Source organism: Oryzias latipes, chromosome 21, assembly GCF_053564925.1.
Source record: "Oryzias latipes strain Hd-rR chromosome 21, Olatipes_Hd-rR_3.1".
In the NCBI taxonomy this organism is placed as follows: domain Eukaryota; kingdom Metazoa; phylum Chordata; class Actinopteri; order Beloniformes; family Adrianichthyidae; genus Oryzias; species Oryzias latipes.
In genome coordinates this window covers 31556300-31574316 of record NC_136257.1, presented here as the reverse complement: position 1 = coordinate 31574316, position 18017 = coordinate 31556300, and the positions used below count along the sequence as shown (strand labels likewise).

At 40.3% G+C, this 18017-nt stretch overlaps 1 protein-coding gene across 1 annotated transcript in view; it reads left to right on the top strand.

Moving 5' to 3' along the window:
- The window catches only part of wnt10a (wingless-type MMTV integration site family, member 10a), a 37072-nt gene extending 19487 nt beyond the window's left edge, over positions 1 to 17585 (top strand). The window contains exon 4 of the mRNA XM_011489990.4: positions 15325 to 17585. Within this exon, the coding sequence (XP_011488292.1) occupies positions 15325 to 15846 (522 nt within the window). The 3' untranslated portion in view covers positions 15847 to 17585. The remainder of the gene's footprint in view (positions 1 to 15324) is intronic.
- The last annotated feature ends 432 nt before the right edge of the window (positions 17586 to 18017 follow it).

Below are 18017 nucleotides of genomic sequence, written 5' to 3'. Positions count from 1 at the left end.
TTTGTCTACACTATCTCTCGCTAGCTTACAGCCCCTCACAGCCCCAACCTAACATTACCAGCTCAACAAAAATAGTGAGCAATAATGGAGCTATCAAGCCGTAAATGTTGGTCCAGATTCCAGCTCACAGTGGAAAACAAAGACGTGCACGGATCTATTTGTCTGCAAGGGGAGGATTTGGAATTAGAACTGGAAGACTTTGGTCCGCCGATGGCAGTTGTTGCTTTTTCTGCTTTTGGTCCATCCATTTGAAAACAGGAATACTCAGAAATACTTTTAGCTTAAATTCTCTTATTTATGTCCTCCATCTTCAGAAAAATGCAAAAAGGACACTCCATATACACAATTTTCATTGAAGTGAGTCTGTAAAGGGCCTGTATTATGCTATTCTTAAGTCTTTCAGGGTAAACTACATCCATATGTATAATAATATATTACCTTTCGGACACTAAAGAAGTTTTTTTTTTAAATATTAGTAAATTTTTTGAGTTCTTTTCCAACCCAAAATCAAGACGACTTGTTCTCTTAGTCACCGCCTTTATTCCTTTCACTCCCTTTCATGATGTCAAGCTAGACCGGCCTCAGCAGCGTATTTGCTGAGAACAAACACCTGAACTTTTGCAAAGATGATTTTTTTTTAAATGGTTTATTCCAAGCAGTCACATAAAAATAATACCCAAAAACATTACAATCATCAGTTATACATTCATGCAATGACGAATCAAACTTAGGATAGTTAGACATAAAATGATATATTTCTTGAAAGGGAGTGGAAGGAAGGAAATTTATATAATCCCACCCTGTTCTACCGTAACCATTTTATTACACGATTTATCGTTCATAACTGCACTGGAAGTAATTTCGTATGTCGGTGTAAAAGCTGTGCGTATGACAATAAAAGGATTCTGATTCTGATTTTATCAGAAAGAATTTAGAATCCTTAGGCATCAATAAAGCACATGACAAAGATGAATTACTTAAATTTTTTTGTTAAAAATAACTATTTTAGAAATCAACATGTCAAATGCAGATCAGTTATCCAAAATATATGCAAATTATGGTACTTATAAAAATCATGTATATAATTAAAAATAATACTATATCAGTAAAATAGACATAACACTGTTTCAAAAATCTTCATAGCAAAAATGTATCAAGTATCAAAAGTTAAAATATAGACAAATTATGTTACATTAGGAATCATGAATCAATTTTTGGAGCAAGTGAAATATAATTAGAAATCAATCAATTTAACCATCTTCAATAATTGATTAAGCATTTTTTTTATATAATAAGGTAATGCTGTGAAATAAAATAAAAAAAAGGTCCATAATCTGTCGCTATTCTAGGCACTTTAACATTGGGAGTTGGGTCATCTAGACCCACTAGACAGTGCGCTGAACCTTTTTTCTTCAATGATTTGTGATCTTCACTGGTGTCCATGGATTACATGAAATCTTTCCACCTTTATCCACCTTTGTCATGGTAGGGAGAAAACGTCAATGTAAGGGTGGGGTCATCTAAGATAGCACAAGGGTTACACAGACCAGAGTTGATAGTTTTCTTCGATGTTATGTCTGCAGACATTAGATAAAGGTCCGTATCATTCTTCAGCTGTTATCAGCTGGGGAAATTTACTTTATTTCATTCTGCTTTTTGCTTGTCCTTCTATATGTCATTGAGTAACACGTCTCAGATGTCACGTGTTGTTTCTTTGTGCATCAAAAATGTGCAATCCTACTAGTTATTAATTAAATTCTGCTTGTGCTGCAGAATGGGAGTCATGTCCCGGTTCTGCTCCGTTCATCAGTTTGGTTCTGACACTTCTGACGGTGTCAGCACCTGGTCTGCTTTGTTTCCTGAACCGTAATTTAGAGTCATCTTTCAGAGCCGCCCGGACAAATGGAGAAACAGCGTTATTTTAGCTCAGAAAAGATCCATTTTTTCTCAGCCTTAGTCTTTTGTTTGACCGTGTTCAAAACAAAAATCTGAACACGAGGCATCCAAGTATTTTCAGATAAACACCACATCATTATTTATGGAACAAACAAACAAATAGAGATAAATAAGGGAAATTCCAGCAGCATCTGTGTTTAAATAACAAAGGTGTGCCTACGAGCTACAGTCGTCCCAAATTGTCCTCATTTTTATTTTATTTTTGTTATGTTTAATTTAAAGGAATATTTTTACGATGACAACATTTGTTTAGTTTCACTGTGAAGTCTTCTGGATGGAAATGTCAGCAGCATTTTTTTTAATGACTCTCTTTTCCTATTTCAGACAAAATTCTGCCAGACAAAATTCCAGAAAACGATGAAGCTTTAATCCAGAAAAAGTGTTTGAAAATGTTCATTTTATGTTAAAAAAACAACAACAAAAACTTTATTTAGAACCAGCCTGAAAGCGCTTCCTTGCACAAAGGCGAGCTTGTAATGTTCACTTGGCGGGACAGACCCAGATGCTGAAGCCCAGAAAAAAAAAACAAAAAAAAACACAGGAGTTAGATGGAAAGTTAAATGTATTTATTTTCCTGGACGTGGATCCGAGGGTGAGTGATATGACGATTGTCCGACTGCGTGATGAGTATGGGGTGGCGACCGGGAGTTCTGGCTTGGAGTTGTGGCGTAGCTCAAGATCATGGCGTGGCTTGGGATTCTTGGTTTGGCTGGAGGTTAAGATTGCACCAGCAGGAAAGGACCCAGGTGGACAGCTCGTGGTGATTTGTCCTGTAGATGAGGCAGAGAAGCTTGGTTAACAGAGAACCAAGAGAACCGGAGCATGAATACTTGATACAGAGACCAGGCGAAGCACCATAAGGGGCAATGAACTGGCGATGAATGCTGGGACTGGATCTCCTTATGAAGGCAGGTGGATGATGAGGTGAGCGTCCACAGCTAGGTCCAATCAGGAAAGCAGAGCAGAGTGGGGAGGGGAGGAGAGACTGACAGAGGCACCATGACAGAACTGAAATCAAAAGTAGATTATCTTTCCACTGTTTTTTTTATTCAGGTTCAAATGAAATAGATCACTTATTTTTGTTAGTATTACACAAATATGGAGTAGAATAAGACGTACAGACGTAGAAAGTAAAATCCACACAATTGTAGAACATAAAAATAACAGGTTAACATATTGACGAAAAAGGAAGAGAATTTGCTGCATTGGTAAAAAATATTAATCTAAAAATTAGTAAGTGCTGTTCATTTTTAGGCTTTACAGTTTACGGTTCCTGTCTGCACTGGTATGATCATATTGGTCATCATCCCACACATATGAAAGTGCAACGTTTGGTTTCTCCATATGAATCAAAAATGACGAACAAATTCTACCTTTGAGTGTCGGGGAACTCAGATCATGGATCTGTGGCAGAGACTTCAAAACCCAGACACAACCAAGAAAGGAAGTAAAGTGACATAATGGTGATAGATAAATCCACCAACAGCAATACACTCTTTAATAGGTGTTTTTTTTTTCTTTTTGCACATGTCAGTTAAATTGGTCATAAGAAGTACAAGGCTCTAATGAGCTACAGCTTCTTCCCATCAACCTCCCTCTAACATGTTATTTCAAGTTCTTTCAAATTGAGACTACCAAAACAAAACTACCGGGAAGTAGTGGGTGACTTTGGACACAACCTAAGAGTTTTATATGTAAGCTCTAATGAGACATAAAGAACATTGTTTTTTCTAGTTTTTCCTCAGTTTTTCTACCTACACCTAATTTACTCATTTTATGTTATGCATAAACCAGGAACTCCAGTAATGATCCGAAGATGAATCCACTTCCTAAAAAGTTAGGAACAGTCCTGGAAGCCAAAACTGTCACATTTCTTGTTTTTTGGCCCTAACCTTTTACCATTTCAGAAGACGAACTAAAGGCTCTGTCATACAGCCACTACGTGAATGTTGCGCGTACCGCATGGATGAAAATTGGTCATAAGTTCTTCATCCTAAAAGTTGTGATTTTTAGTGTTGTATCACAAATGTAACACTTTAAAACCATGGAAGAAGTATGAATAAACCAAAGATGCAACAGAAAGATGAACCGTGCGTGATTATTGCGCTGTTTATATGCAATTCATTTGTGATTTGTGTGTCAGTTACTTAATCTAAACGTGACAAGTGCGCCGTATACGCAATATAAAAGTTAAATATTGACGTGAAAAGTCTGTCAGACATACATGGAATGGTCGTGAAAAGACACACGCATCTCGCAAAAATCACACACAATTGTGCAAGATTTAAGTAATAATTGCGTCAAATACACATAATTTACGTAATTCACAACAGACCTAAAATATTGAACGGCTCAAAACTGAATTCATGTTAAGAAAACCTTCGAACGACATCAACGAATGAAGAACGAATGAAACGCTTAAGATCTACAATTTAATTATATCTCGCATGTATTACAAAAGACCATAATTTAATAATGCGCAAATACAAATATTTATGTCCGAGATCCCTGATTCACTGTCAAATAGGTAATTGGTAATTTCAGATTCACTCTTTGTTCCTCACTTGTTCTTGAAATTCTTTAGGCTTGTTTCTTTTTCTTTAAGCTGCTTCAGCTCCCGTTGAAAATATCTATTTTTTAAATCACCAGATTTAGCCTGAAAATTGAGTTTAATCTCAGTTTATTAAAGATTTAACAGCTTGGAAATGGATTTGATTATCTTGAACGCTGTAGAGGGAAAGAGGGGGGATGCAAATACTTGTTTTTGTTCCTGTACAGCATTGAGTGTTGCAATTTGGACACTCAATTTAAAAGCTTTTTGTGAACCAAATGAGCTTTATAATGAACTTTACAAGCACCCGGATTAAAATCTGCAACTGTGAGTGCCAGATGACTGCATGGCTAATTGAATATACAGTAATCCAGTGAAAGAAAACCACACAAGTGATGAAAAAATCTCCAAACTGAGTTAGTCTGGGCTCCCCAGGGGCCATTTCATGTCATTAGTGGCGTGCAGGGCATTCCTGCTAGTACAGATGATTCAATCACAGCCAGCACTCAGCAGCTCGTGCACATGTGTACATATATACAGTCAAGCCCCCCCTCCTTCCTCAGCTTTGTTTTACTTTTAAACACAGCAGTAAAAGCTCAACAGGTGGAAGCGCTTATGTGGGTAATAACATTTTATTAGAGTCTCTAAATCAGAGCCGTGGACTCTGTGTGTGAATAACAGTGAGCAAACGCTGCGCACATAGACACGCGTGCGTCCTGGTGCGGCGTAATAGACACGGTAATTGCATGTCATCTTAGTGGTGTGTGTTTGTCTGCTTCGCTGCTCTTTTGAAGCAGTTGGTTTGTTTAGTCATGTCTGGCTTTAATGTGTTGCAGTGGGATTTGTTTGTGTGCTTTGATATCGCCTCGGCTTTCTGCGCAGCTTTAGGGACGCCTCAGTAGATTTCCTTTGAAGTGACAGAAACAAGGCCGCACGCGGACTATTTATTAGCGAGAAGGGGTCGACCACGGATCACAGGACTTCCCCAAATGTCGATGACAGAGAGATAGGCCAGCGAATTCATTCAAAGTGACGAAGAAAACAGAGAGTAAAGTAAATGGTGGAATTGAGGTGATTGGGACTGAAAAGGTTGCAAACACCATCAAATAGCCTATAGTGTTATTTGTTTATAAAAAAGGGATTGTTTGATAAGGATGAAAAACTCCTGCAAAGGAGTCTGAGCTGGCACATAAATATATCGTCAGCTCATGCTCCAAGAATTCCCCTGCGCCTCTTGTCATCAGTCCTGCTTCATTAGCACCAAGTCATGCCGACTCTTCGGTGACAAACCTGTGCAGCATTAGCCTAAAGGGAGTGTGGTAACACTTCACCTTTGGCACACTGCAGTCCTGGATCCCAATATGTGTTAAGGCAAGGCCGCAAGAGACAAGTGCATGCAGGAACAGAGCTGCTCCATTACCTTTCTATGTCCTGGAATAACATCGCTGTAATAATTTTTACATAGACTTGCGGAGAAAAAAGTGAAAAACGCTCGTGCGAACCTCTTTGGATACAAAACTCCAGAGCCACTTTTACGCCTGAACTCTGTCAGGCGATGTCATCCCCGTTTCCGTGTTGTCCCACACAATGCACAGTAGTTTGTGTGTAGCCTGCAGTATTAGTCTGCTACCAACATGTTGTGTTTGATCTCTGTCTGGGGTTGCTTTATAGTTGCCTCTGTCTACCACTAAGCCCATTAAAACTTGCCAGATGTCTGTTTCCAGCTTTCTCCACAACGCACTGGAGCTGTTGCTCCTCTGTGTTGTTCATGCTCGCTTCCTCCTGTTCAGACCACTCTCAGCTTAGACCTGGCAGATCACCAGACTTTGTTTTTTTTGTTTTTTTTTTACTATGCTGCTTTCCTTACCTCAGGGGAATATTTATTACAGATAACATCACACTTCTTTTATGCTAAGTTAGTCTGGCAGACTTTGTTTGAGGAGAGGGGGGCAAACCAAACTTTACACCTTTTTTTGATTAGGTTTGTTTTCACACTGAACCGACCAAACATTGCGCTGTTTCAACAGTTTACACGCGATATCGAAAATGAACACTAATAGGTTGGAAAAAAAGAGCCTAGAAAAGAAACTTCCCACCAACCTTCTTTACACGGCTTTAGCTCCAGTGTGGAAATTTTTTCAATGTAATTCCATAATATTCTTAAAATTGAGAAAAGCAGCTTTTTGATATGTAGCACAGTGCTTACACCAGACTTGTCCAAAGTCTGGCCCGTGGGCCAAATGCGGCCCATGTTTAAATTTATCTGGCCCGCGGTTTCCTGTCATAAAATATGCAGCCGCCAGCACTTTTTAAAAACTGTTGTACAATTTCTTAATTGTTATTTAGTTATTTTAAACTGGTGGCAACACTATTGTGCAACCCTTTTGTGACCCTTTAGCTCATTTCTAAAAAGTCAACTGTGAATAAAACATAAAATAAAAGTCAACAACAATTCATGACAAATACATCTTTTTCAGCAAAAAGAAACACCTGTGTCTGCCTAATATTCCAAGAGACTGATTGATATTAACAGGCAGACGAAACATGCTAAGTATGCAAAAATACTGGGAAAGAATCATGCATTGTGTTGTGTAAAAATGAAATTCACAGTAATTTGGCTAAAAACGTATTTGGCTATTTTTCTGTTCTACATAAAGAAATTAAAGTATTTTATTGCAATGAAATTTCCATTTAATAGTTCATTGGCATTTAAAGTCACAAGGGCTCAAAGAATGCAAGCTAAATGTTTGGCCCTCACAAATATTCACCTCACCAAATCTGGCCCACATTGCAAAAGGTTTGGACTCTCCTGGCTTATGCATTACGTGTAAACCGACTGATTCTGACCCTGTAATCACTTTACTATGGTAAAGTGTTGCATATTAGCATAAAGCTGCTTTTCTCAGCTTCGGATTTCAAAGGAATTAGGTTAGTTTCATAAACAGTGTAAGAGTTAAAGTTGTTCGAAGAGATTATGTTATTTTGCCTCGCCGGCAACAGCGCCTATATTAATAAAAGCCTTCTCCTTTTAGAAATGCACAATAATATGGGAAACTAATAAACCGTTATGACTCTATCACATGTTGAGGTTAGGTGATTGGGAAGGCCATGGTAAAACCTTCGTTTTATGGGTCTTAATGGGCTCCAGCGTGGATTTTAAAGTGTTTTTAGGATCATTTTCCATTTGTAGAAGCCATCCTCTTTTCAACTTCAGTGTTTTCACAGATGGCATCAAGTTGGTGTCAAAAATGTGCTGAAATATTTTTGAATCCATTCTTCCTGGGCCACCGGCTGCAATACAACCCCAAAGCACGATTGATCCGCCCCCATGCCCAACAGTTGGACTGAGGTTCGTAACTTCAACCCAAACGTACCTTCGCTCAGTCCGGCCAAAGTGTTTAACCTGGTCGGTCCACAGAACTAGTGTCCAAAATGCATCAGGGTTGTTTATATCTTCATTTGCAAACTTCAAACATTGAATTTTGTGGTGAGGACGTAGAAAAGGTTTTCATCTGAGGACTCTTCCATGAAGACCATATTTGTATCTTTTTACAGTAGAACCATGTACCACAGCTCCAGTCTTTCTGGAGGGATGGTCAGATGTAAGGGATGGTCAGTCAGATGTGGGTTTGGACTGGGCTCTTTCTTGGTCTTCCAGATCTTACTTTAACTTCCACTGTTCCTGTTGATGCCATTTCTTAGTTCTATTGCCAACAGAGGATATTGCCATCTGAAAAGGCTTTGCTATCTTCTTATAGACTTCTCCTTCTGTGTGAGCATCAACTATTTTCAGTTTTCAGTGTTGTAGTCAACTGCTTAGAGGAACCCATGATGCTGATCGGACTCAGATTATTTAAAATCTCTGAGATTAAAATCGCCTGCTCTTCGCAAACAATAATTGGGAACAATCCATGACGCTATCACGTCTTGGTTTTTACATATTGCAAGAATGTCTTTTCTGTTATCTGATGGCTTTTGAAGATTTTTTCATCACTCATTGGTTACTTTATGCACAATAATATCCCGTTTACCTGGGGTTCCCAAACTTTCCATCCCCACTGTAAACACTGTTACCTTGCTCTTGAAACCAATTTTTTTTGCTCTGGTATTAAAAACAAAACAAATATTGATTTATCATCATATACAGGAAGCAGTAAATGATCAGTTATCTGTCATAAAAACGTATTATCGTGCATCACTGGCACCTTGACTAGGCTATATCATGTTTGGAGATGAAACACTTTCCATCTCATTGAAATTTATTGCAATTGCGTGGCACTTATTTTTTGTCCATTTCATTATTGGTTTGTGTGCATTCACACTGCAGTTTAACTTTGGCAGCTTTCACTTTGTTGGGTAAAGCTATGATCGGACAAAGGCGGAGTGGACTTTGCCATTCCACAGCTGCATACGTAAAAATATATATATATTTATCCTCAAACTATAATTTTTGAGGATAAATTCTAAAGGATGAAAATCAGAGCTGGATAGTTTTGTCCAAAAACAAATGGATGCTTGTTTGTTGTTGATGTTTTAACACATGAATTAAAGCAAAACAATCTCAGCCTTCAACCAAAACTAAAATGTTGCTTGCGTCTCGACACAGATTAACCCCTTCACACCGTATGTTTCAAATCATAAATACTATAGAACACACAATTTAATGACTTAATTTAGCATCACCTTGAAAAGAAAAAAACACTGAAGAATAATTTTTATGTAATAGAATCAGGCATAATGGCGTTAATGATTTCATTCTTTGTTTGTTTGAAAAGTCGCTCAGTATCTGGTAGAAATATGTCGTATTATGGTGTTTACGATCTAAAACCCTCGTTTTCTTTGTTTTAGATTCACAATCACAATTTAACCACTGAATCGGCTTGTTGGACACCAGAGGTGGATGTTGGTTTTCTTTAGAGATCAACAAACATCTTCTGTAGCAAAGCAGAAGCTGTTTGTCCTTTTTTGTTTTAATCATTCAAAGATTTGTACTGTGGACTAAACAAGGATTGAGGCTACAAAGAGAATTAGCTAAATGGACGGGTGGTGCTACATTGGCAAGGATTTTTCCCTCCTTTCAATCCTATTTTGTCTACTGTTCTTCATGTCAGAATGGATTTTTTTTTTTTTGGGGGGGGGGGGGGGGGGGGTCAGAAAGCCAGAAAGCTTCTGTTCAGAGCAGATTTTTCATTAGACCATAAAGTGCAAAGTGACATGGTTGACTTTCTGCTTATGCTCTTCCACACAAACTCATTTCTGTCAGTCTTTTTTTAACAACATCAAACATTTCAGCAGAAGTGAATTTCTCTAAGTGTCAAACGTCAGTTACAAATAACATCATGCCTGTTTGCTGAAAGTCCTGTCCTGCGGTGATTGTTCCAGCAAAAGGTAACAATGTGGATGCAATTACCAGTCAAAGGCCAGTTTGTGTCTTTAGGGTTGAAGTGGGTTGGAACGTTTCATGATTACAGAGCCGGCTGTGTGTTTAAGGCCGGCACGTTTGTGATTCTGGGGTTGCCTCTGCCTTCGCAGAAAAACCTTTAACCAAAAGCTGCAATCTGGACTGCAGTGCAAGTGCTCTTTAAGTTGTTGCTGTGCAGCTCTGTTTATCATACAGTTTTACAGCCTCTAGCATGTCCACGCCACCAATCACAGCTCTTTAAACTTTCTTTTCAACACTCTCAGTAATAGTCCCTGTGTTTATCTGCAACTGCATGAAGACGTCTGCACTGCTCTAAAATGATCAAGGAGGCAAAGACAAAATATTTGGCACTTTTGATTTTGATTATTATAATACACTGATCCACATCAGTGTGTCACTCTTCATTTTCTCAGATGTTGGGTATTACTGGCAGCTTTGATGACTGTTTACAGGATAAAAAGTATATTCAATTCAATTCAGACAACTTTACTCATCCCCAAGGGGCAATTCTATTCTATTTCTTAAGGAAATCACACAGGTAAATAAAAAAAGGACCAAAAAAATTGCACTGCACTAAAATTCCTCTGTACAAGGAGAGCAACAATATTAGACTAGACACAAACACACACAAAATGGGAAAAAACATCCAGGCATCCTTTCTTTCCACAACAACCTGTAAATGTACCTAAAGTCCCTTTCTGTAGTTTGGTACTCACCTGACACTGCTGCACAGCATCCTTTCTCTTTTTCCATTAGAACTGTCTACAGCCAGCAGCAGTATTGGCTGTTGGGTTTCATCACCTGCTTTCAGGTCCTCCCTTTAAATCACCAGCAGACAGCAAACTGTCTTTGTCATGAATCTGCAACTCCCCATTCCCACTTGGCGGCTCTTTTTACATTTCCTTACGTTCCTCTGCTTCTACAGCCAGTTCTGAGTATAGATGTTTTTTCCTTTAGAGTCCATTTCTTCAAACTTTTCCCAGGGAACTGTGAGCTCAATGAAATATACAACATGTTCTGACTCAGACCACAACACGAAATGTGGCCAAAGAGTTTGTACAGGCAATGTCTAAGCTGGCCTGCTAAGTCTACTCTCCATTGCCAGTCTAATTTCATCCAGCTGACCAGTAGCTTTCCCACAGGCTGCCTGTGTACTACACTTCTTCATGAACAAACTCCCTTCTTTTGTTTTTGGATTCAAGGAGTTTTTTATTGCCGTTTTCCGTGAACAGAGCAGTTTCACAGAATTGGAATTTGCTGAGGTGCTAATGTGCGACATAAACATTTAAGAATAACAAAAATAAACAACAGTGAGCAAAAAAATAAAAATAATAATAATAACATGACACAAAGGACAGAGCAATAAATAGAGGTGCAATTAGTGCAAAACAGTTCAAACTGGATGGAGAAGGTGCAGGTAGTGGACTGGTGACTGTACAAGTTTAAGGGTGGAGGAGTTAAAAAGTGTTCATGAGTCTGACTGCAGAAGGAAAGAAACTGTTCTTATGTCTCGAGGTTCTGGTCCTGATGGACCATAGCCTTCTGCCTGAAGGGAGTGGTTCAAGTAATCCATGTCCAGGGTGAGAAGGGTCGGCTGCAATCCAACCTGCACGCCCCCGGGTTCTGGAGACGTAAAGGTCCTGGAGAGATGGGAGGCTGCAGCCAATCACCTCAGCTGAGCACACTATACACTGCAGCCTGTTAATGTCCCTGGTTGTGGCTCCAGCATACCACAAGGTGATGGAGGAGGTGAGGATGGATTCTGTGTAGAACTGCACCGTCATCTGGACCGGCAGCCTGGCTTTCTTCAACTGCCGCAGTACATCCTCTGCTGGGCCTTTTTGGGTAGAGAGCTGATGGACGGCTCCCACTTGAGGTCTTGAGTAATGGTGGTGCCGAGGAAACGGACAGAGTCTACTATGGTGATGGGAGAGTCTGTCAGGATGAGAGGGGATGAGGAGGCTGTGACCTTCCTGAAGTCCACTATCATCTCCACTGTCTTCTGGGCGTTCAGCTCCAGGTTGTTGATGCTGCACCACGTCGCCAGCCGGTCCACCTCCCTCCTGTGGGCGGACTCATCATCATTAGAGATGAGCCCGATGAAGGTGGTGTCGTCCGCAAACTTGATCAATTTCACAGAATCATGGCTGGAGGGGCAGCACTTGGTGTACAGAGAGAAGAGCAGAGGAGAAAGTACACAGCCCTGTGGAGATCCTGTGCTGATAGATTGGGTGGTGGAGATATTTTTCCCCAGCCGCACACACTGCCTCCGGTCTATAATGAAGACAGTGATCCACCTACCCGTGGAGTCAGACACGTTGAGCTGGAGAAGCTTTTCCTGGAGCAGAGAGGGGAGGATAGTGTTGAATGCCGAGCTGAAGTCCACGAACAGGATACTGGCATAGGTACCCAGGGAGTCCAGAGGCTGGATGAAGGACGAAGTGGAGGTCTACAAACCTGTTGGCTCTGTAGGCGAACTGCAGACGGTCCAAGAGGGGGGAGGGGAAGGACTTGAGGTGGGGGAGGACCAGGCGCTCTAATGACTTCATGACTACAGACATAAGTGCCACAGGCCTGTAGTCGTTGAAACCAGTTATGCGGGGCTTCTTGGGGACAGGGACGATGGTGGACTTGAAGCAGGCCGGGACGTGGCAGGACTCCAGGGAGGTGTTATAAATGTCTCTGAAGACCACTGCCAGTTCGCCTGCGCAGTGTTTCAGGGTGGCAGGGGAGATGCCATCCGGGCCCTGAGGCTTCAGGAGCCTTGGGCTTTGCTGCATTAAATTATATTTCTTTCTATCTTTCTAGTCTTGCCTTAACACATTTAAAACCCTCTGTCTGACTATCCTGTCAGCTTCAGCATCCCTCTTTAACGCAAAGCATCATCAGGTTGAGGTCAGTCAATTGAGGTCAAGAGAGACCGGGCTAAGAGATATTGGCACAGAAGTGGTTGATTGATTTTTTTACTATTTCTGGAGGGTTTTTTTTAACTCCTAGACATAGTTAAAATAATAAAATAATTTTTATTATTTATGGCTTTTGATATTGTGTGTGGTACTTTTCTCACCCTACCTCAGGTTATGGTAGCTGTTAGCTTGTGAATGTACATACATTTCAATGAACAAAAAAAAATGTTTTTCTATTTTCAAATTAAAAACAGTAAAGATTTCCAAACCTTACATAAGTCTTTGTCCCAGAAAGACAAGGTATTCTGATGCAAAGCAGGCGATTTAAGATCAAGTTGGGAACGTTTTTTGAAAATGGAAACTCTTGAACATTGTGGTGCTTGAAGGACTGGGACGACTTTATTGATGAAACTGTAAATTCTGTTCTTTGCAAAAGAAAAGATTCAGAAGAATATGTCTCCCATCAGGCAGCTGGACTGGAATTTCATTGAAACTTAAACAACTGTTTATGCTGGTGAACAATCCAAGGTAAAGAGTACCTGACATAAGAAACACATCATTACCTGACAGCAGATGCTGCTTTAGACCAGGGGTGTCCAAACTTTTTGCAAAGAGGGCCAGATTTGGTGAGGCCTAAAATCCTTTAAACTATTTCAATGACATTAAATGCAAATGAACTATTAAATAAATAAATTATTGCAATGTAGTCATAGTTAGCATGTCGTGTCTCATAGTCTCTCTGAATGTTGAACTCCATGAGAGCAGCCCAGTCTCTCAGCAAATCAGGCAGACACAGTTGTTTCATATTTTCACCAAAAAGAGGTCCAATTTCCACTTTTCGTGGAAGTGGTGGCCCTTTGTCAACTTTTGTATTTTGATTTACAATTAGCATTTTAGAAATGAACTAGAATGTGATACAGAAAAGTCGCACAACAGTGTTGCCAAATGTGTATAATGGCTGAAATAATTCAGACAGTTTTTGGAAACTGTTCTGGGCTGCATATATTATTGATTTTATGAAATGAGCTAAAGGATAAAATCGGAACTGGAGCCGCATTTGGCCCACAGGCCAGGCTTTGGACATGCCCACCATAGCTTGTCAATGCTTTTGGTTTGTTCAAATTTCTTTGAATTATTGTATTTGTTGAAGTTTTGAAGATACAAAAAGGTCGAAAACGGTTTTGTTTTTTTTATCACTCTGGTGAATGTTAATTTCATTGTTTAAGCCAGAACCATTGACTAAATTTACTCTGAATTTTGTTCTCTGACAGATAATGCAAATGTGATTAAAGGTTAGTGCTAAGATTGGATCTCGGGTTTAAGTCAATGATTCAAGGAGTTTTTTCAGTGAACGGAGCAGTTTTACAGATTAGGAATTTGCTGTGGTGCTGGTGTAAAACACTTGAGAATAGAAAAAATAAACAACAGTGAGCAAAAAAAAAAAAATCATGAAACCAAGGCTTATCAATATCTTCCTGTTGATACAAATCTCCAACACCCTGCTAATTTAGGTTTTGACCTCAAGACCATGTATTTTTGTTAGTTTAAATCATTGTAGCCAGATATTTATCTCACAGTTTCATAGATCTCCTTTAAGTAAAAAGACTTTGAGAGTAAAGAGCATTGATGGCTGCTGAATTGACATATTGGAATGAGGCAGAAAAGGTGATGTACCTGTTGGCAGTCTGTATTAAGCTCTTGGTTTAAGCCTAGTCAGTCAAAAACAGGGTTGTTAGTCCGATTCTCAGACAAACCTGTGTGAGTGTGAGTGTGTTGATAGGGGCGGCAGCAGTAGCATCTGTCAGTACTCTGGGTGGCCTGCTGTTCCTGTTGGTAATTGAATCTCAAAGTTTAGGACTGGTGCTGACTGATAAACACACACCAACGCACACACGCGCACACATGTATTACTGTCAGAGGCAAGGCTACAACTAAAGTGGGATTTGTCTGTCTGTGTTTACGTCTGTGCACCATGGACAGGCACAGAAACATGCTTCAGCGCTTCTGTTCCACTCGGTCTCCGGCTGCTGATATCAAATGTAGTTCCGTTGACCAGCATTGAACTATAAGAAGAAATATGTAAATAGCTTAATGCCCTGATGTCTAATGTGCTACTACACGTTGGTCATGCTCTGAGTCATTACCTAATGTCAAAGGATGAATAATGACAGTACTGTTTGTTTGGGTAGTACCTGCATCCATCGGGTTATTTGATATAGCATGTTTAACAAGAAACTCAGACTCCAGGCCACCTGGATTTCATGTAGAAACAGTGGCTTTGTTGTCAAACGGAGAAACCACGATCTGCTTCAAAATGACTAAAAGTGTAATGACAACTTGTATATGAAACTTTATTTCCAACCACTAATCAAGACGTTCATTCATCCTCCTCATTTTTCCACACCCGTCCACCTTTTCACCTCTGCCGTCTTGCCCCCTCCCTCCTACTCCTTCTTTCTGTCTTTCTACCCCCTCTGTGTGCCTTGCAGGTGGTGCTTGACCACATGAGGAGGAAATGCAAGTGCCACGGAACATCGGGAAGCTGCCAGCTGAAGACCTGCTGGCAGGTCACCCCGGAGTTCCGGAAGGTGGGCTCCATCCTCAAAGAGCGCTTCCACGTCGCCACCCTTATCAAGGCTCACAACCGGAACACTGGACAGCTGGACCATTCCCACCACAACAACCACAACCATCACCACCACCATCATCAGCATAACCACCACCACCACCATTCGCACCGTCGAAGGCCTGGCATCAACGAACTGGTGTTCTTCGAAAAGTCTCCTGATTTCTGCGAACAGGATCTAAGTTCGGACTCGGCCGGCACACAGGGCCGCATCTGCAACAAGACCAGCCACGGCATGGACAACTGTGAGAGCCTGTGCTGTGGGAGGGGCCACAATATTCTGCAGCAGACGCGGAGTGAACGCTGCAACTGCAAGTTCCACTGGTGCTGCTATGTGGTCTGTGAGGAGTGCAGGATAACAGAGTGGGTCAGCGTCTGCAAATGAAGAAGCATAAACTAAAAGAGCACATTTAAAATGAACTGGAGGAAAGACTTTAATGATGGAATGGCTGTAAAATTCTATAAACATTTGTGCATTGGACTGCAGGGTTTCTCTGCAGAAGACACGTGCAAGGACGGAGCCAGCGGATGAACACACGCGTCTGTCAACACATCTTAGAAATGCATAATGCCTTTCTCCTGAGACCAAACGCACCCCAAATAGTTGTGTTTTACCCTCACAAACAAAAAAGGAACGGGACAGTCAGCAGCACTTGGCCAAATTTACAGGAATGTAAAATCAACATGAGATTTAAACATCCAACTTAATACTTCAGACTTACCTTAGCACCAGAACAGCACTCCTACAACATGTAAACGTCCCATCCATCCATTTTGCAATCCCTTTTAGGGTCATAGGACTGCTGGAGCCTATCCCAGCTACTGTCAGGGGTACATCCTTGAAAGGGTGCCACACAACTACACACTCACAAACACACGCTCACAACTGATGACAATTTAGAATCCTCAATCCGCCTGAACCATGTCTTTGGACTGTGGGTGGAAACCCGAGAGAAAACCCTCGCATCCATGAGGATGTATCCAACCACATCACTCAATAAATTATCCATACAAAACAAAAGGACAGATGTATGGAGGAAGTTTTTTAACAGCACTTGGAGATTTTGGGCTCAGTTCAAGAGTTAGTCTTGAATATTCATTTATAGCAACTATTGTGTTGCACATTAATTACATTACATTTGTTGGACACTTTGTAGATATGCCACTCAATGTTGCATAGCTGCATGTGGTAGAGTATGTACACTCAGAGCAAAGGCACTCTAAAACCTCAGAAATAGTATTCAGTATCACTTTTTATGAAAATAAATTAAAAAAACGACAGACTGTGCAACTATTAGACCACTGAGTTCCGCTCTTCGGTGTTGCTAGCTTGGATTTGTCACCTATCTAATCTTAAACCCAATGAAAACAAACAGTTTTAAAAAAACTACGCAAAAATATTGTGTGATCACTGTTAAAAAAAGTGTTTGTCTGCATTGCCCTCAGTGTTGAACGGATTCCCTCTGTGTGATGTGACGTCAAGCACAGGAAATGCTCATTTAGTTACCCCTTACACGTGATCTGTAAATAAAAAAAGAGCAGGTCTTCACATAAAACCAATCCTGGTGCTGCAGGGAACAAAGCACACTTGACCGAACATCCCTACCAACCTCTTCATATGACATAAATCAAGGTGTTTCCTGTTTGGTGATGCAATCTCACCGTATGCAGCACTGTGTGCTTCTTGTTATGTATCTGCCCTCACCTTCTTCACAGTGTTCCAGCGTGTGCTGCAGGGGTATTTCCTTTTGCATTTTTAAAGTCCAGATAGTAGATATGGGTTTATGTACAATCATAAGGTCTCAAAAACATTTATAAACAGTGTTTCTTATCAAACATTGTAATTTCTTTCAAGGAAAAGTATCTTTGTGTTAAAAGGAAAAGGAAAATCTGGGATTATTTTCCAGTGTAAGAGACCTTCTCTGCCCTGATAGGTAGTTTGCACGTACTAAACCATGTCTAGGAAAACTCTGGGAAAATAATAACACTATGCATTTTTTGTGCTAAATGTAATGTATGTTTGTATTTTGTATGTTTTAATATGGTTATTATCTAAGTTATTTTATTTTTGTGGATAACTTAATATTTGTAAAACAATAAAGAGAGACAATGTTAATGAGGCAACTTTATTGTGGAGAATGATGAATGAGAGATTAATCTTTTTTACGTTTTTCGTACATTGTGATGGGTGGCGCAATTTTAATATGGGGGATTTTGATTCAGCAACTGTGGCATGGACTTCCAATACCTGTGACCTGCTTTGAGCTAGCCAAGCTAGTCCAAAAGCTAACCAAGCTCAATAGAATCCCTTCTTTAGCTTGACAACATTCCTTACTTTCAGGGAGCACCATGTGGTTTGTAGATTTTGGGCCCAGCTGGCACCAAATACCTCATCACCACAAATTTGTAGAGATGGTCATCTTACAGTACATGGTCATCTTAATGTCTCCAGCCTTCTTCAGTACCTATTCAAAGCCTTCCCTGAGATGAAGATCTTCTGACATTGGGCTCAGCCAGATGTTTCTAAGTGTGTGTTCAGACTGGACACATTTGGTT